The sequence below is a fragment of the Ricinus communis genome, chromosome 1, assembly GCF_019578655.1.
Source record: "Ricinus communis isolate WT05 ecotype wild-type chromosome 1, ASM1957865v1, whole genome shotgun sequence".
NCBI classification, from domain to species: domain Eukaryota; kingdom Viridiplantae; phylum Streptophyta; class Magnoliopsida; order Malpighiales; family Euphorbiaceae; genus Ricinus; species Ricinus communis.
This window is the reverse complement of record NC_063256.1, coordinates 11146168-11170566: the sequence shown is the minus strand read 5'-3', so window position 1 is coordinate 11170566 and position 24399 is coordinate 11146168. Positions and strand designations below refer to the sequence as shown.

Genomic DNA, 24399 nt, shown 5'->3' with positions numbered 1-24399 from the left:
TAAATACATTTATAAAACTTATTTAAAAGTAATCATTGGAATTTGATTTTTATTAATAAAGAAATTTTCAGTTTCAAATATTATAATTATCTAACTATTAAAGATTTAAAATTAAATTATATTATGAATTATAAAAATTTTAATTATATGAGATCAATATAATGTTAATAAGAATGAAGTTGCCTAAATAAAAGAATAATTAAATAAACTATTAGTTGATAAAAAGAATTTAAAAATAAAGCTAATAGAATGAGAAATTAATTGTGATTAAATTAATTGTTAGCTACTTATTATTAAGTTTTACTAAACAAGTTTAACTTAGCAGTTAAAAGAGAAATACAAAACATATAAATCGAAGACCCACCAAATGTTAAAAATAGTTTAGAAGCATATAGATGAAATTAAATGACTAGCATAGAATAATATGAAAAATTGATACTCCAAGATCTTTCATGTGGGTACTTCAATTGTGGTGTTCTCTTAATCATAATGAATGTGTAGAGAAAGATTTACTAAGAGTGGTTAAAAAGGTGACCAACCCGCACGACTGTATCTCTGGGAAGCACTTTTGTTGGACCTTTTCTTCGTACGTCTCATTTGTCTTCAAAGCCTCCCCATTAATTTCAATCCTAACTATGATCTTTAATGTATACTAATACTAGCCAGCTACAGCTTCATCTTTATGTCTTCCTTTTAGTTGGACCTTCTAGAATATCATCTGCAATTTAAAAATCCCTGCACAAGGATTTTGTTTTATGGTTTTACATGCATATGTACATTTGTATATTTAATATTAATAGCACTATTTTGAGAGTTTATTTGAAGAAACTTCCTCTGTATATATAGTTCTATTTTGGGAAGAAAAAAAAAAAAGGCATTGTGGATATTTTCTTTTTCTGTGACAATATATTATAATAAAATATACCAATTTGGGATTATTTTATTGGTGAGTAAGTTTCTCATGTCAATGCAATGTGTTAATCATTTTTAATTATACATTTATAATTATGCAACTTGCTGCCTCGCTTACGTTGCTTTGTTTCACCCTATGCTGACCGCCACTTCCTTAAATCAGGAAATTTGTGTTTTAAAGTTTTAGTACAAGGAAAAGAAGCTCTAAAATGTCATTATCAGTTGTGTGGAGAAACCACTATCTATTGGTTCACAATTGGTTTGCCATTTCATGGCATAAAATCATGTTTATGTTTATCGTAGCTTTCTTACTTTTCTTTTTTGTTTTGTTTTTGCTTTATTGGAAGAACACCACTTTGTTGGTGGTGCAAAGGGTCTAGGCGCTATGGTACCCGTTTTGATGTTTGATCAAATCATGATATCACCATAGCAAATAAATGATGATCATGACAATGGGTTTGGTCCGTGTGTAATTTTGTCCCCACTGCCATGACAGCATATACATTGTTGCGTACCCTCAGTGGCCCAAGTCCTAATAAGAGAGTGAGTATGTAAAGCTAGTTTTGATAGTATCCTTGATATTGCGATAATAACAATCACACTTTTCAAAAATCTAATCAACATATAGCAAGCCTATCATCGTCGTCCATTGTTGTTGCTACCACTAATGACCTCTATTGCCTTAGTCATTGCCCATAATTGCTATGAATTTGGTTTTTGTTATTTGTCTAGAAATTCAATTGACTTTGTTTGAAAGGGTTTGATTTTCTTTTATTCCAGTCGGATTTTAGTGAGTAAAATTTATTTGTTTACATAGGAAACTAATAGAAAGAAAATATGAGAGAAGTGATTTGCTGTTTTTGTTTCAATAGCAAGTTCATGAGGCATTTTAAACCTTATTATTTTTCTTTAGCACTATATAACTTTGCTTTCCGATTGATGCATCATTTACACACATTAGGCTATCAATAATGAAATTTATAAATTATTAAAAAAAGACACACAAAGTTAATTTGAATACTGTTAAGATTGAAAGGAAATCATAATGTACATTATCAAAAGAAGCTTAACCCTAAAACAAAAGAAAGATGGTTATTTATACTCTAATACCAAGAAGACGGAAAGGACTATACTACCCTTACAATAAACATTGATCTACAGTGTTTAACATCCCCCTCAAACTTGTAAGGGTAGTAGTCCTGTTATGAGTGCTAGTGGTACACCTCGCATCGTGAGTTTGATAAAGAACACAAATTTATCATGAGCGCTTATGGGATCATAAAATTATTAAAAGTATAGTCCTGAAACTTTATAGTGTTTATTGTATCATATGATCCCACAAATTCACATAAGGGTAGCTACTTCTGAGAATTTGGATCCTGAACAGAACAAGCAGAATAAGAAAAAGAAACTGAGCATCCAGTGTCACATATCTGACCAACAGAGGCAAGATTCAAAGCAAGACTAGGAATGTGATAGACATTAGATAAAGACAGAGAAGACGTAATAACCGAACCAACACCTTACAATGGCATAAGTATACCACTAGCACTCGTAACAGGAACTGAAACTTTAGGAGTTAGAGAAGTAAAAGATGACAAATTAGGTGACATATGGTTTGAGGCACCATAATCTAGAATCCAGGAGGAAGGGGATATACCTGAGGGACTAAATGACAAACCTATTTGAGAGGAAGCTGACATGGCATGAGGCTGAGATGCAAGGAACTGTTGAAACTGCTCAATCATTGATGGATCCAAGAAGGAGGATGTGAAGAGTCGGTGGTCGATAAGACCACTGATGAGATTGTTACTCATATTGCTACTTTCCTTTGCCTAATTTCGGACACTGAGATTTCCAATGACCTTTTTGCTTACAGAACCCGCATTCATCACAAGCAACAGATCCATATGGTCTGATGAACTGAGACTTAAAGTTTGATTGAGGAGGCATGGCAAAGACGGATGGAGTAAGAGCTGAAGAAACCTCTTTTACAACATAAGACTTAAGACGAATTTCTTCAGCTAAAAGCTCACTAACAATAGAGTCAACAAAAGGAAGTGGTTGATAATGCAAAATAGACCCACGAATTCCCTCAAACTCATCACAAAGAGCCATTAAAAACTGTTCCAACCTCTGCTCCTCTCTTCATGCAATATAAGCCCCAAAGGCTCGTAATTTAGCAGGTTCTGTGAGAGCTAATTGATCCCACAAATCTGTCATAGCATCATAAAATTTTTTGAATACTCATATTTTTTTGTTGAAGAGCACGAATGTCAGATTCTAACTGGTACTGTTTTACAAAATTAGACTCTGTGTACAGTCTAGCTAGATGATCCCAAACCTTTTTAGCTGTCTCATATTTTGCTAACTAGGTACCTATCGAATGCTTAACAGAATTATTGATCCAAGTAATGATTTTTGAGTTATCTACCTCTCATTTATCTAATAATGCCACATAGTCCATGCCATCTTGAGGCTTAATAGAAGCACCCGAAACATATCCCCACTTTTGTTTCCTTTTCAGAAAATTTTTCATCACGTAACTCCAATATGTATAACTTTTACCATCTAATTGAACACTAACTACTTGAAGCAAATCATCTCTAGCTTCAGCCATAACGGAACAGACAAAAAAGAAAAATTCAACAGAATTCAACAACAATCAATTACTCAAAAGGATCAACAAATCTGCTTTACAAACCGATATAAGATGGACATCTAACAACCTTACAAGAAGAACCTCTTTTACATATTGCTCATAACATTTATGTCTGTTCCATAACCATTTATCAACATTAAAACACAATACATAATTGCTCCACTGCCCCTATCAACATTAAAATGCCTATCACTAAGTAAAATAAATCCAATCTTTTACTCATTATCAACTGAGTGGCGGGGCGTCGTGACGAGCGAAACGGTCGATGAGGCCGACGAGGCACAATCGGCGAGGTCGTGGCTTTCAGACGAGACTTCGTCGAGGCCGTTTTTAGGAGACACAAACTTTTTATACTTTGGCGGAGAAGAAACTCAAGAGAAAAATCCCTCTTTGCATTGTTATTGGATGCTGGCTACCTGAGATTGTCTTACAAGGAGCTTCTTCAAGCTACTGGTGGTTTTGCATCTTCCAGCTTGATTAGTACATGAAGTCTTGGCTCTGATACCATGTTAAGATTGAAAGGAAATCATAATGTATATTATCAAAAGAAGCTTAACCCTAAAACAAAAGAAAGAGGGCTATTTATACTCTAACACTAAGAAGATGAAAGGACTATTCTACCCTTATAATAAACATTGAATTACAATGTTTAACAAATGCCACTAAGATTTTGGTTCAAACCAACTCAAAGTAGTAACAATAGTAATCTCCAAGGTTATATATAAGCTTTGAGCTTCAGTATACATTGTATGCCCCTCTAACTATTTCAGCTACTATTTATAGATCAACAAAATATTTTCAAGGCACCGTGATTTGTATAAATTTCTAAAATTTACTACTTTAAAAAGTTGTCATTGTTTATTTACTATTTCATAAATTTTTTAAGATAGTTTTATGAAATTTTAACCAACTAGATAATCATATGCTTCGAAATGCACTAAAAGTTAGACTATTCGTTGAAGATAAATCTAAGACGCACATCCACCCGACCGATTCCTAAGGCTAACACAGGAAAGGCCGCATCTTGAAAGCTGAAGAAGGTAGGTCGGATTGAAAAAATTAAGATATTCTATATACAAAAATGAGATCACGTTAACGCACGTGTGATATTAATGACTACTATGTACATACACCAAAAAATGATGGATGCATGGTTTAATTCAAGAATATTTTAGGATAGTAATGTAATTTCGCCCTGTTGAGAGGGAATGAAAGGGTCGAAAACGACTGGGCCGAAGCGTGGGTTTTGTATTAGACTGGGCCTACATAGTAACCCACGTTGGGCCAACAGATTTAATTGATTTGCTTGATCTTTTCTTCTACTGGGCTTACTAATTTATTTCTTGGGCTAAAACTTCTGCGTATTTGATTTGTACATTTTCATGACATGCATTAAGAATTTGTTTTTTTAATATATATAAAAAGTCTAATTAAGTTGATCTTAATTAAGTAGATAGATTACAAAATCACTTACCAGGTAGACTAATCCGAGGAGTTTCTTCCCTTTTTCCGATTAGCCGAGTATTTTAATTAATGGTTTTGAGGGAAAAAGACCAAAATAAGTTGAGAAAAAACCCTTTCTCTAAAACTAATCACAAAACACTAATCTGAAGAGTTGCATTATGTGGGGGTGGGGGTTCAGAATTTATGTGGGGAAAAGTTATTTTAAGAGTATGGATTGCTTGTGAATAAAATAAATGGCCAGATGAAGAATAAGACAGCATCTTCTGCCAAAAGACTTAGTAACCAAGTTAGGGACAAGAGGCAACAATGAATATAGTAAATCAAAAGAGGCCTCTCTCTCTCTCTCTCAACCAAATCTCCTTTTAAAAAAGTCTCTTTTTCTCATTAGAGGCAAAGAATACTACTGGCCACAGCAGTCAGTCTTGCCCACTAACCTCACCTTCACATATTCATAAACCATATACAAATTATATACGCATCTTAATCAGTTCTCATTACTTTATATTTATCATTATCTACCATTTTCTGCATTACCTTTATAAAAGTTTTATATGTTTTTGGTTAATAATTCTTTTAGAAAAGCAGAAGCCATATATATATATATATATGTATGTGTGTTTTCAGATGCGTGTTGCAAGGTTTTGGTCCCTCTTCTTCTTTTCATATTTGTTTTTGCTTTGCTTGGAAAATTTCAGATGGGATAGGGATCTTTTTTTTACTTGACTGGGATTTTCTGCTTTAATTACTCGCACTATTACACAATTCTTTATGTACTTTTTTTGATGCAAAGTGTATTCTGATGATTCTTTTGGGTTTGTTTTTCTCTAATGCATCACATGCCCAAGAAAATCTACCTACCTATTCATGGAATACACTTTATTGCATTATAAAATTTCCTTTAAACTTATAAATTTAAATTTAAATTTTTGTTTGATAAAAATAGATAGGTCAAAATATATAAATTTAAAAAATTTATAGTTTCTAAGTCCAGTGAGAAAAAGACACAAGAGAGTGTAAAATAAAAAATAATAAAAATAAATACTTTAGTATATAATATATTCACTTACTAATGTGAAATTAATTTAGAAATTCTATCTATTTATTAATATTTATTTTAGCTATGTATAATTAGTTCCGTACAAATTTAATAATGTAAAATTATAAATCGGTTTTCACTTCATTCAAAGCATATAAATAAATTTAATAAAGTTTATGAATTTCAACCAAACGCACACTAAAAGAAATTCATCTTTTAAAGTGTTTAACCTAATTTTTAGAAATCTAGTATATGTTAATAAGTGATAGATTGTTATGATATTATTTTATTTTAAGATTATCCCTATTAAGTTTCTAAGACCTTAGAGCTATGTTTAATCTTATCACTAATTTAATTAATATCTATTTTATTAATAACTACAATTGTGAGCTTTTGCATTGGCAACTAGGAACTCATATATTTATAGGCATGTTTTTGCTTATTTACTCTACAGAAAATTATATACTTATTCCCTTAGTAGTTATCAAACCTAGGATTTTTCATGGTAAATTCAATAAATAAATATTTCAGATTTTAGTTTTGACTCAATAGTTTTTCCCCATTAAGGATAAAATTAAAAATTATTCATCAAATCCATAAACTATTGTTGTTGAAGCAAATATATGAGTGTAGAAAACTAAGCGGTAAACTTTTTAGAATTTATGAATGTTAAAATTCTTTAATCAAAAGGAGGCTATAGATTATTACTGTAATTATATTCTTTGCTAATCCCATTAAACATGAGTTAATTTCAATGTTATAAACTAGACAGTAAATCATTAATCAACAATGAATCATAATTTTGTCAAAGAAAAAAATGAATCAATTATGGTTTTCTTTGCTTAAAAGACAAAAAACAAAACAATATTAAATATGACTTCTTCTTATCTCATAATCTTAAAAATAACTAAGCTGCACATCAAAGGCTGAAACTAATTCCAAGAAACAGTGAAGTTTTGAAGTTAGGATGGAAACCGGTTGGATATTTTAAGCATTCGATCCCTACTCGATTTTAGAAACACATTTAGATAGCATATAATCAGAATTGAAATAAATTCAGCTTAAAAATATCAATATTTGTAATGAGTTTGGATAGAATTCAAATTTTATGTTTATAAGTAGCAGGTAACTGTTTAATATTAATATTCTATTTGCAGTTTTAAGTTTTATCTAATTTATTTTTAGATTTTATTAATATTTTTTTATATCTATTTAGTATTTTTGTTTCATTGTTTTAATTTTTATCTTTTGATTTCTTAATATTTATATGTTAATGTGATAATTTGACCTAGAGAGCAGTCCAATGAAGGCGGAAAGTGGACATCAGGACAAGGATAGGATGGTTGGATAAGTAGCGGTTTCTGGCAGGCTTCTAGGATGACAGCATTCTAAGATACAAGAGTACATAAATGAATCGAGTTGCGCATCGAAATTAGATGGGGAATGATAAATATATATATATATATATATAAAGTTAAAACTAATCACATGATGTGTCTTTTGGTTGTTTGCCTATTAAATTATAGGAACTCCAAAGTCAAACGTGTTTGGTTCGGGAAAATTTCAGAATAGGTGACCTTCTGAAAAGTTCTCGAATCCGTTAAGAGGATAAAATCGTGAGGCTAGTGGTGGTATCAGAACAGATACGGGGGAAAAGGAATTGAATTGCTCATCAAAATTGAGTGGAGAATGGTTGATAGCATATATGTAAAGAGTTGGAAGTAATCATATAAGATTCCTTTTGGTTGTTTGGCTTTGGAATTACAGGAACTCCAAAATTAAACGTGTTGGTTCGAGAAAATTTCAGGAAAAAATTTCAGAATGAGTAACATTCTAAAAAGTTATTGAATCCGTCAAAGGAACAAAGCAGTGAGACCAGTAAGATAAGTTTATTTCATCAAGTTTCTTTTTGAGACAATATCCAAATAGTTAATAGTATCAAATTAATAAATAAAATTTACCTACTCTTGATAGATACATCGCAATGAATAAACCGTGAGTATTTTATATTTAAATATTAAAATAATTAACATGTATTTAATTATTTAATACTAATAATACATATCATTATTTATCTATTTGTTTAGTATTTAATTAAAAATATATATTAAATTTTCTAAATTAAACCACTGAGTTATAAGTTTTTGTTTATAATTTTTTAAAATATGAAAAAACTTCTTCAAACTAACAAAATTGGAAAATGAAAGGAAATATTAAGATGTCCGAAGAAAACTAGTGATATTAATTCATTATATCAGTAGAAATCAATTTTCCCTTTATTCTTATCTTTTGCTTCTTTTATCTTATCACTTAATTTTTATTTCATTTTTCTCATCATATGATTTGGGATAAGTTCTATCACCTAATTATAGATTTTTAAAAATAAAAAAGCCATTTACCTTATTAATTCCAAAGTCACCATAGGAAATGCTCTCTAATAAATTCTTTGTTTATATTAAGTACTTTTCATATATTAATGAGTATGAGAAAATTGAGTGAGTAATTAATTTGATATTTGAATATACGAATACTTTGATGGTAATTGAAAATTAAAAAAAAAATTGTTGTTTAGATTTACTGTATTTTTCCAATTATACACCAAATTGATAGATAATTTATACATATTTATTAATTTTAAATGATAAAATATGCATCAATTATTCAATAACAAGTGTAAAATACTCATATATAATATTATCTATGGTATATAAACCAATTCTAGATATGAAAAATTTGGAAATCTATATAATATAAGAAGTTTCTTTCTACTTGTATATATATCTTCCAAAACCATATGATTACAATATTATTAAGGTAAAGTTAATGTTGTAGGAGACGCATGATATTTCGAGGCAAAGGAATGGACAAAATTTGAACACAATTAAGGCAGAAGAGGACACATCATGAATAGAAGAAAGCTATTGCTAGCTAACGAAAGCACCCACCACTCACTTTTTCTTCTAGGAGTTTGCTTTGCTCTCTGCAATACTATCTTTTCTTTCTTTTCGTTTTAATTAGGAGACTCATTTTGGAGCTAACAACTAAGAAAATGCTATGCCCAACAGAAGCTCTCTTCTTGTTGTTCTACAATGTCTCAAGCTCCTCCTTTCTTCTCCTTCTCTTCCTCTACTTCTCCTCTAATTTGCTTCTCAAGATCCTCAACTTCATTGGCAGCTTCCCAATCATCCAAAGGTTTGTTATGAATATCTCTTTTCTTTCTGTCTTTCTTTTTCTTTATGCTTTAGTTTACACCCTTTTCTTTTTCTTCTTTTTTTTTTTTTTTTTTTTTGGTTATGGCAGAAACCAAAATGGATATGAGTATGGTATGTTCTCTGATGAGGAGGAGGAGGAAGAAGAAGTAGATAATGAAGCCTACTATTACTCTGAGCCGAGGGAAAGGGAGAAAGATGACCTCGTAGCAGATATCATTCAAGATGGTGAATCTATTGTATTCTTGCCTAACAATGGCATTCATCATAGAACTCAAAGTCATGTTCAAGAGTTCATAACCCCACAAGAGCACACACAGGCGGAGGAGGAGCACGTAGATGATGACGATGACGATGACGACGACGACAACACTACTTTTGCTAGTAATGATGAACCACTTTCTATTCTTGCCTCAGCAGGTTCAGAATCTGGACATGATGACTCAGATATGGTTGAAGAAGAATATATGCCAGGAAGAGTTGCTGATTCAATCCAAGATTCTGCTCAAGATTATGGCGGCCCCACTTCACCGGTCACCACCCGCCAACACAACAGTGGTTTGCTAGAGGACAGTGATGAAAACTATGGCGGTATTCACATCATAATATGCTTATCCATCTCTGTCTGCTAACCTCTTTACATGTTTGTACTTATATGAAGTACGTACACCTACATACTCGCCCTGATATTGCTTATGTTGTAATCTATCTTGCAGATAAGTACATTAATGAAGGAAAAGAAAATAAGAAGATAGAAGATGGAAGGTTTATTATTTTTGCCCGGACTCAGTTCGAATCCAAGAAACTTCATGTTCAAGAAAAGGATGACGAAGAGATATTTGGCGATTCATACACTGTAGGTTCCACATCTAAGAGCTCATCTGAATGGAGAAGCTCAATTAAGGATTCAGGTACTGAAGATCCATTTTCTTCTTCGTCGCGAAGAAGTTGCCCCAAATGGGAATCCTACACAGTTTTCCAAAAGTATGACGAAGAGATGATGTTCCTTGACAGAATCAGTGCTCAAAAGCTTCATGAAACAGGTAATGCACATGACCACCTTTTTTTGAAAAAAAAAAGATTTAAGTTACGAATTAAAGTGATAAAGTACTGAATCTCGTGGCAACAATGTCACCTCTCATATGATGTGTTTCTTGCTATATGTATATACATTTTCAGAGTCACTTAAGTCAATTCAAGTGAATCCAAGATCAATTTCAGATAGGATTGTTCATAAGATTACAACTTTGAACAAGAAGCCTACAGACATTCGCCAAAACCCATATCATGAACTGGAAGCTACTTACGTAGCTCAAATTTGTTGGACATGGGAAGCTCTTAATTGGAACTACAAGAACTTCCAACGTAAGAGAGCCTCGCAGCAGCGCAATTTTGATCCTGGTTGTCCAGCACATATTGCGCAGCAGTTTCAGCAATTCCAGGTTCTTTTACAGAGATATGTGGAAAATGAGCCTTATGAACAAGGCAGGAGACCTGAGGTGTATGCGAGGATGAGACTTTTGGCACCAAAGTTACTTCTAGTCCCAGAATATCGAGGTACACATAATTAATTAAATTGATCTTCTTTTTCGATCTTGAATAGTAGGTAACTAATTTCTTAATCCTTAATTTAGATCCTGAGTTTTAAAAAATTTGGATCTCTCTCATATTTTTTAGATTGTGAAAGAGCACTAGTACATTTTCTATCATTCTGCTTTCCGTTTCTTTATTCTTTCCAAATTCTAAAAGTGGGGCCTTTTTAGGATTAATATATTTTCCACGTAACAGCAGAGGATAATTATAAATTGAACTCAGTGTTTGATCATTTATAATATAAAATTGGCACTCCACTACTAGGTTATTAGCTTAATAATTCTTTAGTTATATATAGCAATTGCTTTTGTCATTTTGTTATGGTAATTGCTTTTATTACCTGTTAAAGATTCAGAAGACGATCCAAATGAGGAGGGATTTGGCTCAAAAATCTCATCAGCTGCATTTCTCATGATAATGGAAGAAGGTATTCAAACATTCATGAATTTCCTCAAGGCTGATAAGCAGAAACCTTGCCAAATTCTATCATCTTTTTTTAGGAGAAACATGAGAGGATCGGTTGATCCTGCCCTTCTCCAGTTAATGAAGAAAGTCAACAAAAAAGTAAGCTCTTCCTTATATCTTTTCCAGAAAAAAGAAATTGTCATTTTGAATACATTAAGTCGGTAAAGTTTTTTAATATTTGATATGTTATGAGCAGAAGAAGATGAAGCTGAAAGATATGCGGCGAGTTCGAAAATGCATAAGGAAAAGAAAATTAAAGGTAGAAGAAGAGATGGAGATATTGATGGGATTAATAGACCTAAAAGTGGTGTCTAGGGTATTGAGAATGAGTGATTTAAGTGAAGAACAAATGCATTGGTGTGAAGGAAAGATGAGCAAAGTGAGAATTTCAGATGGGAAACTTCAAAGAGATTCCTCGCCAATTTTCTTTCCAGCACATTGACCCCCCCACCACAACAATACTACACTGTGTTGCTTGATGACTAGACAATGAATGTGCATATGCATGGCTGCACAGGAATTGAATATACTGGTACCCTTTCGTAAATACTGTAAAAATAAATAACAATAATAATAATACTAGTATGAATATCTATGGGAGTTGGGGAAGATGGGGCCTGCAAACCAAGTGAGTGTGCATGTGGGTGACATGGGTTAATTTTGTTTGGAGATATATACATGGAATTCATGAAAGAAGAGAAGAGGAAAAGAGATTGATGGGAACGAGAGAAGTGATCTTGAACATTGAAAGTGAAAGACCAAAGACAAAGCAAAGAAGAAGAAGATAGAGACAAAGGTAGCTTTAGTTTTCACTTTGATTAGCTTTTCTTTGAAAAAAATAAATAAAAAATAGAATTTATATTCATTAGGGTTTATCTAGAATGGATGATTTGAGCTGAATCAAAAGAAGAGAACTAAAGGGCAAAGCTGTTACACATGCAAGTAGCTGAATAAAAAGAAAAAGAAGAAAAGCAGCACATGGTACACACAAAGAGGATATGTGCAGTGTTAATTTATTGTGGGGCAAAGAAGAAAAGAAAGAAAGAAAGAAAATAATGAGATGAATAAATCAGCATTGAATATTGATTTTCATCTTGAAAAGGAGGAGAGTTATTTTTGTTCTATCAAAAGCTAATACTGTAGCTGGATCATCATTAGCTGTATTCTTTTTTTATTATTTATTTTTGAGAAAGCATTGACCCATAAAAAGGTTGACCATTATATGTTTGGCCTGAGAAATAATATTGTTTCGGGATGTGGTAGATATTGTTCCTCTTATAATGCTACAAAAGATCTCTCTAGTCAACTTCTTTTAGCTTTCTTTTTCTTCCTTTGTTTGCTCTCTAGAAGACCATCTCTTTATTGTTGGTAATTTTGCCTTATTGAGGAAATGATTAGCAAGTATTAATTGGCTGTTTATAGAGCCTGTTAAAATTGCAGATATTCAGTATGTATATGTATGAATTAGGCATATAAGGGCAGAAAAAGAAGCCCTAAAAAGTCAATTATCTCCTAGAATTTTATCTTTCTATTAATTTTTTATTTTTTATTTAATTACAGTATTAAATCGTTGTTATTATATATAAATTGATAGACGATTAATATATTTTTATTATTTTTAAATAATATAATATGTGTCGATAATATTTAAGAGTTATTATCTATATATATAATTTATGAGAACCATGACAAATAGAGCCCTTTAATGCACTTATGTGCTTTGACTGCCCTCTTTCAGGCATGTACGAGGGTTTAGCAAATCCTAGAGATTGTATTGGTGTTAGTTTGTCTTTGTCTTTGTAATGTATGTTGGGGCCTTGCCCTTGCCCTTGCCCTCTCTTATTAAGTCTTAACCAAAACATAATAACAGTGGTGACGTAGCTCTGATTGCCACCATCAGGCTTGCAATCATCCTGCCACCTTCATTTTTAAGACAACTCTTTTCAAAATATTCAATATTTATTTCAATTGACCAGTTGTCTACCACTTTAAAATTGGAGAACCGGAAAATCGACCAAAATCCGAACTCCAGGCGAAGAATTTGCCAGAATTTATGATGGATATTTCAAAGTAAATGTTGTATTTTATAATAATTTTTAATGTCATTTTATGTTTTATTAAATAAAAAATTAATAAATTTAAATTAATTTACATAGAAATATTTTTTAAAAAAATATACATAAAGATATTTTCTATAAATTTGACCACAAATTTTATAATTTTTTAAATAAATATATAAAAAGATATTTAAAAATTAAATCACTGTAACTAGATATTTTAAAATTTACCAAAAAAGAGATTAACCTTCTAACTTTTTTCATAATATAATCTTTTTATGGTCGAGTTTTATTCTCTAATGAATAAGGAAAAGAAAGAAAAGAATATTTATATTGTATTTGGTTTCAAATTCTATTTTTAATATATTAATCTATAAATGAATTTGATATAAGGTGTCTCGGCTTTAATATTCAAGAATTAAAGGATTTTGTTTTGATCGGAGAGTAGAATGCCATTAAAGGAAACTCCGCCGGCCAACCAATGTGAAATCTAAACCACATACCAAATGTTTCAATCTTATAAAATCCTATTTTCACAAAGAAGAAAACTGCATGAATTTGGAATTCTATTCAATAGAATGTACAGAAATATTGATCGGATATTTGCATTTATGTTATTCAATAAAGTTCCGCAATCTTATATATTTGATAGTATTTTTGGAAAGCCATAACATATAGCACGTGGATTAATTTTCTATAATGAAATCCATGTTTTCTTCTTCAAATTATAATACTATAAACAAGTTTTTCATAAAAATTTATTATTACGACTATTAGTATTTTTATAAAAGTAAATAAAATTACTTTCATTTAAACTTTTTGAGTCCGACCTTCTCTAATTTTTATTTTTTATTTTTAATTTGACAACGTAAACTTTTTCTTATTTGATGTTTTAAATTTTAATGACTAGTTACTTTATGTAGAAACATAACTCGTTGTATTTCTATAAAAAAAAATAAGCGCGGAGGATAAAATAAATATATTAATATTATTAATTAAAAAAAATTATATTAAAAAGTCAGGTTAAATCTCTTAGAATTTTATTTCATCTAATTATTCAATATTTATAATGATATAATAAAATATAAAAATAAAGTATTTTCCTAATAACAAAAGATTAGGATCTCCAAACAATGTTTTTTGTAAGAAAGAAAAAGAGGTCAGGATCTCAATACAATAAGTTGATAATTATTCAACAAGTAGATAGTGTAGGACGATTTTGAGAACATATTGGTTGATGTGGAGTTCATCAAGTTGGCAACCAATTGGATTAAGAATGACAAAATAATGCAAGCGGATGGGTCCCCCGGAGTGATGTATTTGATAGGATGAGCTAACTTTTACTGTTGTTGAAATCTGTGTAAGATGTAGATTTTGACACTAGTAAGTAATGTGGGTATAATTTAAAGTGATATTGGAGGAGGAATGAGGAGAAGGCCTTGGTGCCGGATTTTACATCTTGTTTTTTTAAAAGAAATATAGATATTTTATTAATAAAAATTTATAAATATATTTTAATATAAATAAATATCAAATATCAAAAAATATAAATAAAAAAAACTTATTCATAATAATTATTAATTATGTTGAAGGAATAATAAATTATAATTTTGTGCAAAAAATACTTCACTCGGTGGTACTAAACCACGTATCGACTTTATAGATATTTTTTGACGAGCTTGATTGTTTAAATATCAGATGTGATTTTTTTCTCTTCACCACTTCTATAAAGGGAGAACTCAACACTCATTAAATGACCATATACTCCTATAAAATAACTCAAATTTTTTATAATAAAGGACCATAAAACTCCTCACAAAATAGTAATATTAATTTATTAAAACTAATTAATAACAAAAAAAAACCACCAACGATCTAAAAATGACCGATAATGGCCAAAAGATAAAACTTTGATGAAGAACATGAAATATTTTTTCATGAGAAGGTGTGCTTTATTATTACTAAGTTGTTTCTAATTTGACTTTTATTATATTTTCATCAATATTTTAAAATGCAATAGTTTATAATAATATAATATTTTATTCGATATAAATTTATAAAATTTAGATCAAATTTATATAAAAATATTTTAATACATAATTTTTACATAAGATTTTATAGATTTTACACACTAAATTTTTTTATATAAATTTAATATAATTTTATTAATTTTTATTAAATAAATATATAAAAATATTTAAAAAATAAATCACTGTAAACTACAATATCTTAAAATTTATCTATATTCAAATTTAAATTTTATAAATGTGTTAAGAGATTGAATATATTTTTATTATTTATAAAAAAATTAAAAAAAGGATTAATGTAGAGTTAGTCCTTCAAGTTTGGTATATATGGAAGCACTAATATTTAGACTGAAATGAGTACTTATTAGTATATAATTTTTTTTTAATTCAGGCAATAGCTCTTTAATGAGATGAAAAGTAAAAGTTAAATCGAGCAAAAAGATACTAAATTTGGAGTTAAAATAACTGAGAAGTTTTAAGAAAAAGCACCTAACTGAACCTCAAGAATAAGTTAAGGGACCAAATCTGGCCGTATTCCTTTTCTAAATAAATAAATAAAAGAAGAAAACATGCGTGTCTAATGTGTACGTGGACCAGATCTCATTGTCCATAATATCCCCACCACCCAATCAAATTAAAGTTAGAAAAATAAACCTAAAAGCAAAAGTGTTCCCCCAGAATCTCTTCCTATAATTCGTCAGCACAGAACTCGATAAAACTATATCATAAACTATAAAAAGAAAACATTAAAAAATCAAACGGTCAACCAAACCCAATCCCACAAATCCTTACCCAACACCCAACTACACCTGAACCAAACCCCATTTCATTCTCATCTTCATCTTTCTATCTCTCTCTCTCCATCCTTCTCTCTCTTCATCATCATATTCATCGCCCTGTATATACACAAGTACCCAAAATCCAAGCCCATCTCTCTCTCACCCTCTCTATCCTCAAAATCTAATCTCTCGATTTCTTCTCCTCTTCCTTTGTTTCTCTCCTCTCCTTTCCTCTCCTCTCCTCCTCCACCTCCTCGTGGTGGTACAGATCTATTTTATGTCTTGTAATTCTTTTTTCTGTTTCCGTTTGTTTCCCTGGATTTTTTTTAATGTTTTGTGGAAAGATAAGATTTTGAAGCTTGTAACAAGTTTGTTATAGGTGTTATTTATTTGGGTTTGCTTCATATTTTGCAGATCTTGAGTTTTACTCATATGGGTCTGTTCTGTTTCTGTTGCAGGGCATAATCAAAAAATGAATGGATGTGGGTATCAACAAAAGAGCAGTGAGGGGAGGAGTATGGTGATGGTGGACTCTATGTCTATGGTTTGTCCTAAGCCTCGTCGATTGGGTCTTTTAAATCCTTCACTCAATGATCCTTTTAGACCCTTGAGATTGCCCATCAAGTAAAGTTTTTTCTTTAAGAGAAGAAATCCCTCTCGGTTCAATCTTTCATTTAATTTCTTGGAGTTTTTTGTGTTGTTCTTATTTTGTTGTCTTTGTAAATTATTAGTCACCAGACTGAGATGGGAGATTCTAAGGCTGGGGCTGAGCTCCTCGACATAATTCTCACTAAGGTTTGACCATCTTTCTCTCCTTCTCTGCAAGTTTATTGCCTACTGGTTAGAGATTTGTACACTTTTGTGTTGTCTTGGTTTTGTTAAGATTCAAATTTAACTGTTCCACAGTACTAGCCAGTTAAAAAAGTGAAGGGGCTTCTTTTTTTTTTTTTTTTAAGAAAAGTTTTGTTCTGTCTATAGATTTCTCCAAACAACCATTTATCCTCTTCTTTGTTAAGGCTAATACTTGATTGCAACTTGAAGCATCTGTATGTTTTTTTTTTTTTTTTTTTGACCTTTTACCAATCTTGTATGAATTTCCTTAAAATCTTTCAGGGAGGATGTGGTGGAGAAAGATCCAGTTACCAAGTGCCATCATCGCCGCCTTTTTATTGTGGATCACCACCAAGCAGGGCATCAAACCCTGTTATTCAAGATGCTCAATTTGGGAATGAGAAGATAATTCCTATTCCTTCGTCTCCTGGTCCACTATCACCATCAGCACGTAAAGGAGGAGGAGGGTGTGTCCGAATGACATTGGGGCACAAGCCTGCTGCTGTGAGGATTGAAGGGTTCGATTGTCTTAGCAGAGATAGGCGAAACTGCAGTATCTCTGCTGTGGCTTAAAGCAATTGAACCCTCTAATTGAAAAAAGAAAAAAAAAACCCAAGAAATTGGCATATTTGAATGTTTAAAAGAAGAGGAAGAAAGAAATTGGGAAAGCTATAATTGTTTTCCGGTTTTTGTTGTATATAACGATTTACTGGTGTTTCTTGGTGAGTTTTGTCTGTGTTGTGCGCTCTCAGAATATGTACATGTAATGAAGGCTGAGAGGTTTAATTCTTGACAAAAATAAGCAAAAGGGGAGAGAAGCAAGTGATTTCTCTTGGTAGGTTCATTTGTTCTTGTTCATAGGGAGAGAGAGAAGAGGTTCATTTGAGAATTAGATCTTTGAGAGGGATTTTCAATCCACTGTAATATTTTTATGTTTGTGAACTATCTAATCCTTGTTTGTGTAATTGTAATTTGAAGTAAATAAGGATTAGCCATTTGGAAATACCTTTCCTTGAATTCATTTTAGAAACTTAAGAGTAACATTAAACTCCCAACTATGTTAAAGTTCGGGTAGAGGCTAGGTGTATTTATTTATTTATTTTCTTAAAATATTGACAAAAATTCAAAGTCTCTCTCTCTATATTTTTTTTTCTGAACAGAAACATTACAATTCAGGAAATATTAACAAATGATTATTTAATTTTTTTTAGAAAGAAACAATAAATAATACTACTCAAACAGGATAAATTCCCATCCCAAGTGGCTGTATACCACAGTTATAACATACCATATTATAATAATAATGTGCATTTATATTGACTGGTACAAAATTAATCGTAAAAACCAATCAATATTATCAAACTTTACCTAGCCAAAGCATATTTGGTTCAGCGGATTGCTTTATTGTTAATATATTAAATAACTATTGAATGTATAATTTATCGTCAAATATATTTTATTTTATTTTATTATATTTAATAATATAAATTAATAAAAATAATTTGTAATGCTTAAAAATATTTATAAAAATTATCTTAAAAGTAAAAATTTAAATTTAAATTTAAATTCCACTAATAAAAATTTTAATTTTAAACATCATAATTTTAAAATAATATAATTATTTAAATATTAAGAATAATTTTAAAATAATTATTTTTAAAATAATAATTATTTAAATATTAAGAATAATTTTAAAATAATTATTTTTAAATATAAAATTTTAATTATATAAAATAAATTATTGTTAATAAGTTTTAATAAGGATAATAGTGTTTAAATAAATAAATAAATCAAATCAATTATCGACTGATAAAAAAAAAATTAAAATAAAACTGATAAAATTAGCAACTAATTAGAATTAAATTAATTATTAGTAGCTGCTATTTATTAAATTTTTATCACATATTATTATATTTATTAAATTTTTGAATCAAATACTTTATTATTATTATTATTATTTTTTTTTACATTCATCGGCTATAAATTAGTAAAAAAAAAAAAAAAAAAAAAGCACGTGCTTGAAAGCATATTGTGAAAGAATGATTCATTGAACACTGAAAGAGTTCTTTTTAGATGGCAAATCTGAATGGGCCAATTGTTTGAGGTGGCAATATTATCTCGCAGTTGGATAATATCATTGTAAATTGGAGCCTCCATCCATCATCATCTAGTCATGATGATAATAACTAATAAGGGATGCCTCGGACAGTCGCATAACTTTATATTTTTTTTTTATTCTGAAAAGAAAAAAAAAAAGGAAAGAGTGACACTGATATTCAAAAGAAAAAGAGAGAATTGAAAATGACAAAATGGGATTTGGAGAAACAATGGGGTCTACTGTGGGGAGGATGTTCTGTTCTGTTGTGTGTATTTGTTGGTTTCTGTATACGTAAAGATGGGTGGGGTGGGGATCCTAAGAGAGAGATATAGTTTAAAGCTGTAAATGGGTTTAAATAATTGAAGTGACAAATCATTTAGCCAAAGATGGGCATTAAATTAGAAGCCCTAATTGTTGTTAAAGTAGTCTACGCTCCCACTAAACAAATCAAATACTGTTTTGTCAATTCTCCACCTCAAATCAAAAATTGAATGGAGAAAATTAAGGACGATTTTGTGAGCTTTGAGCCTAATTAAACTGGCAAATAGAAGAATTGAAAGAGAAATGAGGTGACCTTAGCTTTTAGTTAGTGGTTGCAGAAGGGTCATATGGTGACTAAGGAAGAGGGAGTTGAGTTTTTTTTCTTTTTCCTGCTCGGAAGCATTGCACTTGACAGTTATTTTTGGTGGGTTGGTTTTGTTTTCTGTCAATGTCGATTATCTAGAATAGTCAGAAATTAATTGGAGCTATTGAAATAAACTGACGATCCAAATCTGACTATTATAATTTCACGCTTAAAAAATTATATGTTATTTAAATTCCAGTACAAAGTTTTTAATTTTTTAGAAAAATGAACTAAGTCAAAACTATAGTATTTATGGACTCGAGATGGACATTGAATATTTAAATTAAGTCGAAGTCGAGGTCGACAATGTTTCAGTTGCTGTATTACAATCATAATCACATTAATATAGTAAAGGTATTTACGTTGGGCTCAAGTCAGCCCAGCTTCTCTAATGGGCAGCCCTATTATCATTTCAGCTAAGAACAACACCATTGTCACTGTCAACATGCTTAGGTTCCATTTATATAAGGAAAAAGCTTGCGTCCCCTAAAAATAAAATTTCTACCTACTCCTACCGCCTCATGCATTTTCTTCCACATTAGTTTCCATTTAATGTTATGAAACTGCTTATATATAATTTACGGAATCTAAAGGGTAAATACTCGCACCGACCTCTCTCTCTACTAGCGATATTTTGTCCTAATAGCTTCTTTTCCTTGGGCCGTCGCCAGCGGTCATTACCGCTGTCTTCTTCTGCTCCTCCATTTCCTCTTCTAGTTTTTGTGACGGTTTGGTGGCTGATAAATTTTTAATGTTTTATGCTTTGGTGGTGCCTTGTTCTACCTCTCACCATCGTCATTGAAGAGATCGTGAAATTCTTGTTGGAATTACTGAGATCGCAGGAGGGTTGTGGTGTATATTTTCCTTCGAAGGGGAGCTCCTGTTGACATTTCAGCGCACCACCGACGATTCATTACTTGTCGTCTAGAACTCCATTCTTGCCGTTGTTGATGACCATTTTGTGTTAGAGATTCTTTATCATTAAAGAATAAAAAATAAATAATTAGTTTTAGTTATTTTGGTACTGGTTTGATCTAAATTTAAATAGGTTGGACCCTACATTTAATATGTTTCAATTCAATATCAAGTAAGAAATTCCACATTATAAGGGTAAAAATAGGATTAAATGATTGCAAAAAGAAAAAGAAAAAGAAAGAAAGCAGCCATTTAACTCTAAAATGTAAATTATGTTAAAATATTAGTTGTTTGTTAAACCAAGTCTAGGATAAAGTTTGTCCTATTCTTTAGGAGTTTAGTTGCTTTATTTTAGACATTTGATTTTTCAAATTTTATGTAATTCTGTTATTAATTTCAGCCTATATAAAGGCTTCTATGATTATAACATAAAATAACTATTCTCTCAATTATTGCTTCTTGAGTTAACAATGGTATCGGAGCTGTCACTCAAGAGAGAAAAGCAAAAGAGTGAGTGAGAAAAAGAGAGTGAGAAACTAAAATAAGAGTGAATATTTTGCAGTAGCAAAACCAGTACTTTGCAGCAGCAATGACGACTGAAAGCTTTGTTCAACCAGCGATTCCTCGCTTTGAGGGTCACTACAATCATTGGAGTATGCTTATGGAGAATTTTCTCCGATCAAAAGAATATTGGCAGGTTGTCTCTGAAGGATTTACTGAAGCAGCAGCAGGAACCGTACTGACAGATGTGCATAAATCAGATCTTGAGTCACAATGGCTAAAGGATTTAAAGGTCAACAATGATTTCTTCCAAGCTATTGATCGTCCAATTCTGGAAACCATTCTTTTCAAGGATACTTCGAAGCAGATATGGGATTCTATGAAGAGAAAATTTCAAGGATCGATGAGGGCAAAGAGGCAGCAACTTCAATCACTTCGCCAAGAGTTTGAGTTACTCCGGATGAAGTCAGGAGAAACAATTTCAGATTTTTTCTCAAGAACAATGGCAATTGTTAACAAGATGCGGGTTCATAGTGAGAAGATGGAGGATGTGACTGTTGTTGAGAAAATTCTTCATTCACAGACACCCAAATTCAATTATGTTGTGTGTTCAATTGAAGAATCAAAATACATTGATCTTCTTTTGATTGATGAACTGCAAGGTTCTCTACTGGTTCATGAACAAAAGTTGAATCAACAAGATAAAGAGGAGCAAGCATTGCTGGTCTCTTTTAATAATCACAGAAAAGGAGGTTGAGGATGCGGTAGAGGTAGAGGCTCTTACGAAGAAAGAGACTCACATCACCAACAAACTCAAGATGATCACGATACTGTTTATCAAGACAGAGGAAGAGGGAAAAGCAGAGGAAGAGGACATGGAGGCTACCGATCAATAACTGATAATTCTAAATCAGTAGACAAGTCGAACGTGGAGTGCTATCGATGTTATAGGTATGGTCATTATCAAAATAAATGTAGAACTAACCTGTCAAAGGACAATGGAGAAAAATCAAATTTTACAGAGACGCAGGAGCAGATATCTCTGCTAATGGTTTGCAATACCAAGGAAGAATCTAACAAGCACTTATGGTACATGGACACCGGTTGCAGCAATCATATGTGCGGTGACAAGGAGATTTCTGCTGCTCTAGATGAGTCGTACAGAGACAACGTGAAATTTGGTAACCACACCAAAATTTCAGTTATGGGTAAAGGACAGGTAACCATCCGAATTAAAGAGAATAATTATCAAACTATCTCTAGTGTTGTTTTTGTTCCGGATTTGAAGACCAATTTGTTGAGCATTGGTCAATTGCAAGAAAAGGGATATGAGATTAAAATTAAAAATGGTGTGTGCCGCATTCTTGATGATAAAGTGGGCTTGATTGCTCAAGCTAAAATGACAGCAAATAGAATGTTTCTTCTCTATTTAGACAGCTTTGCTCAAATGTGCTTCTCAACAAGACTCAAAGATGAATCTTGGCTGTGGCATTTTCGATATGGACATATGAATTTCAACGGATTAAAAACACTCCAACATAAGAAAATGGTGGCTAGCCTTCCAACATTCTCACCTCCAACAGAGATATGTGAAAGATGTGTTGTCAGCAAACAACACAGAGACCCATTTCCGAAAGGAAAGACTCGAAGAACAAGAAAGTTGTTGGAGATTGTGCATTCTGACCTTTAAGGGCCAATCAATACTGTTTCTAATGGAGGTAAACGGTATATAATCACTTTTATTGATGATTTGAGTCGTAAAACTTGAGCTTATTTTTTACAAGAAAAATCTGAGGCATTGACTGCTTTTAGAAATTTTAAAGCACTTATTAAGAATGAAGCAGGATGTCAAATTCAAGTACTGCATACAGACCGTGGTGGAGAATATAACTCTCATGAATTCACAGACTTTTGCGATGCACATGGGATCAAACGAAAACTTACAACAGCCTATACACCTCATCAAAATGGCATATGCGAGAGGAAGAACCGCACAATCATGAATACGGTGAGAAGTCTATTGACGACGAGTAAGGTGTCAAAGAGTTTCTGGCCTGAAGCTGTAAAATGGAGTCTTCATATTCTGAATAGAAGTCCAACTCTAGCTGTTCAGAATATGACACCTGAAGAGGCATGGTGTGGTCGCCAACCAGCAGTTGATAATTTTAGAACATAGCTTATGCTCATATTCCAAATGAAAAAAGGAAGAAGTTAGATGACAAAGGCGAAAAATGTATTTTTCTTGGAGTTTGTGATAATTCTAAAGCTTACAAGCTGTACAATCCTCAAACTAAGAAGATTGTTATAAGCCGTGATGTGATTTTTGCTGAAGATCACTTCTGGGAATTGAATGAGAATGGTACGAAGCAAAATATACCTCTAGATCTTGATGATGGAGAGGAGCAATCAGTTACAAATGTTAAGCTGCAATATGAGATCGAAAATGAACCAGTACTTGATTCGCCAACATTTGAAACTCAACGTCCGCAGTCGATAGGCAAAACTCAACGTTCACAGTAGCTTATGAAGAGACCTGCATGGATGGCAGATTATGAGGTAACTGGAGTTGACCAATCTGATGATTTGCTTATTAATTTTGCTCTATTTTCAGATTGTGATCCTTTGACCTTTAAGGAAGCTGCTCAATGTTCAAAATGGAGAAAGGCTATGGATGATGGAATTGCATCTATAGAAAGAAATAAGACATAGGAGCTAACGGAACTACCAAAGGGGTGGAAAACCATTAGTTTAAAATGGGTCTATAAAACAAAATTGAACGAGAAAGGCGAAGTTGACAAACATAAGGCGCAGCTGGTTGTGAAGGGATACAAGCAAGAATTTGGAACTGATTACAGGGAAGTCTTTGCTCCGATTGCGAGGCATGATACTATCAGACTTGTGGTTGCATTAGCAGCTCAAAATGCATGGCCGATTTTCCAGCTAGATGTTAAATCAGCCTTCTTACATGGAGAATTAGAGGAGCAGGTATTTGTTGATCAACCATTGGGCTACATTAAGATGAAAGATGAGCATAAAGTTTACAGATTGAAAAAAGCTCTTTACGAACTAAAACAGGCCCCGCGGGCATGGTATAGTCGTATCGAAGCTTATTTTTTAAAAAAAGGATTCTATAAGTGTCCTTACGAGCATATGCTTTTTATGCGATTTGAAGGTGATGGGAAAATGCTCATAGTTTACTTGTATGTGGATGACTTAATTTATACA

At 31.7% G+C, this 24399-nt stretch overlaps 3 protein-coding genes across 5 annotated transcripts; all 3 read left to right on the top strand.

Annotated features, from left to right (window-relative positions):
• Nucleotides 1-8882: 8882 nt before the first annotated feature.
• On the top strand, nt 8883-12647 carry LOC8271822. 2 transcript variants are annotated; one of them, XR_007214532.1, is made up of 7 exons: nt 8883-9266; nt 9375-9874; nt 10000-10326; nt 10463-10840; nt 11226-11440; nt 11538-12137; nt 12211-12647. XR_007214532.1 is itself a non-coding variant. In XM_015727201.3 (6 exons), exons 1-6 carry the CDS (start codon nt 9124-9126, stop codon nt 11781-11783), a joined length of 1809 nt encoding a protein of 602 aa, XP_015582687.2. In that variant the 5' UTR covers nt 8883-9123; the 3' UTR covers nt 11784-12647. The 2 variants fall into 2 exon arrangements, 1 of the variants encoding a protein (XP_015582687.2); XM_015727201.3 differs by having other exon boundaries at nt 11538-12647.
• A 3656-nt stretch (nt 12648-16303) lies between these two features.
• On the top strand, nt 16304-18038 carry LOC8271821. Of its 2 annotated transcripts, none has more exons than XM_002532104.4 (4): nt 16304-16466; nt 16663-16828; nt 16936-16999; nt 17318-18038. In XM_002532104.4, exons 2-4 carry the CDS (start codon nt 16677-16679, stop codon nt 17606-17608), a joined length of 507 nt encoding a protein of 168 aa, XP_002532150.1. In that variant the 5' UTR covers nt 16304-16466; nt 16663-16676; the 3' UTR covers nt 17609-18038. The 2 variants fall into 2 exon arrangements, with proteins under 2 accessions (XP_002532150.1, XP_015582694.1); XM_015727208.3 differs by having other exon boundaries at nt 16330-16488.
• A 3224-nt stretch (nt 18039-21262) lies between these two features.
• Nucleotides 21263-22864, top strand: LOC107262284. The gene is made up of 2 exons (XM_015727202.1): nt 21263-21926; nt 22017-22864. Exons 1-2 carry the CDS (start codon nt 21263-21265, stop codon nt 22862-22864), a joined length of 1512 nt encoding a protein of 503 aa, XP_015582688.1.
• Nucleotides 22865-24399: the final 1535 nt, after the last annotated feature.

What these genes read in the sequence shown, in the direction of transcription:
- LOC8271822 (XM_015727201.3), top strand. Translation starts at nt 9,124, where the DNA reads ATGCTATGCCCAACAGAAGCTCTCTTCTTGTTGTTCTACAATGTCTCA. An exon ending in CAGTGATGAAAACTATGGCG is followed by an intron (nt 9,875 to 9,999) that starts GTATTCACATCA and finishes TCTATCTTGCAG; the next exon opens with ATAAGTACATTAATGAAGGA. An exon ending in TCAAAAGCTTCATGAAACAG is followed by an intron (nt 10,327 to 10,462) that starts GTAATGCACATG and finishes ATACATTTTCAG; the next exon opens with AGTCACTTAAGTCAATTCAA.
- LOC8271821 (XM_015727208.3), top strand. An exon ending in CCCTTGAGATTGCCCATCAA is followed by an intron (nt 16,829 to 16,935) that starts GTAAAGTTTTTT and finishes GTAAATTATTAG; the next exon opens with TCACCAGACTGAGATGGGAG. An exon ending in TCGACATAATTCTCACTAAG is followed by an intron (nt 17,000 to 17,317) that starts GTTTGACCATCT and finishes AAAATCTTTCAG; the next exon opens with GGAGGATGTGGTGGAGAAAG.
- LOC107262284 (XM_015727202.1), top strand. Translation starts at nt 21,263, where the DNA reads ATGACGACTGAAAGCTTTGTTCAACCAGCGATTCCTCGCTTTGAGGGT. An exon ending in TAATAATCACAGAAAAGGAG is followed by an intron (nt 21,927 to 22,016) that starts GTTGAGGATGCG and finishes CTGTTTATCAAG; the next exon opens with ACAGAGGAAGAGGGAAAAGC.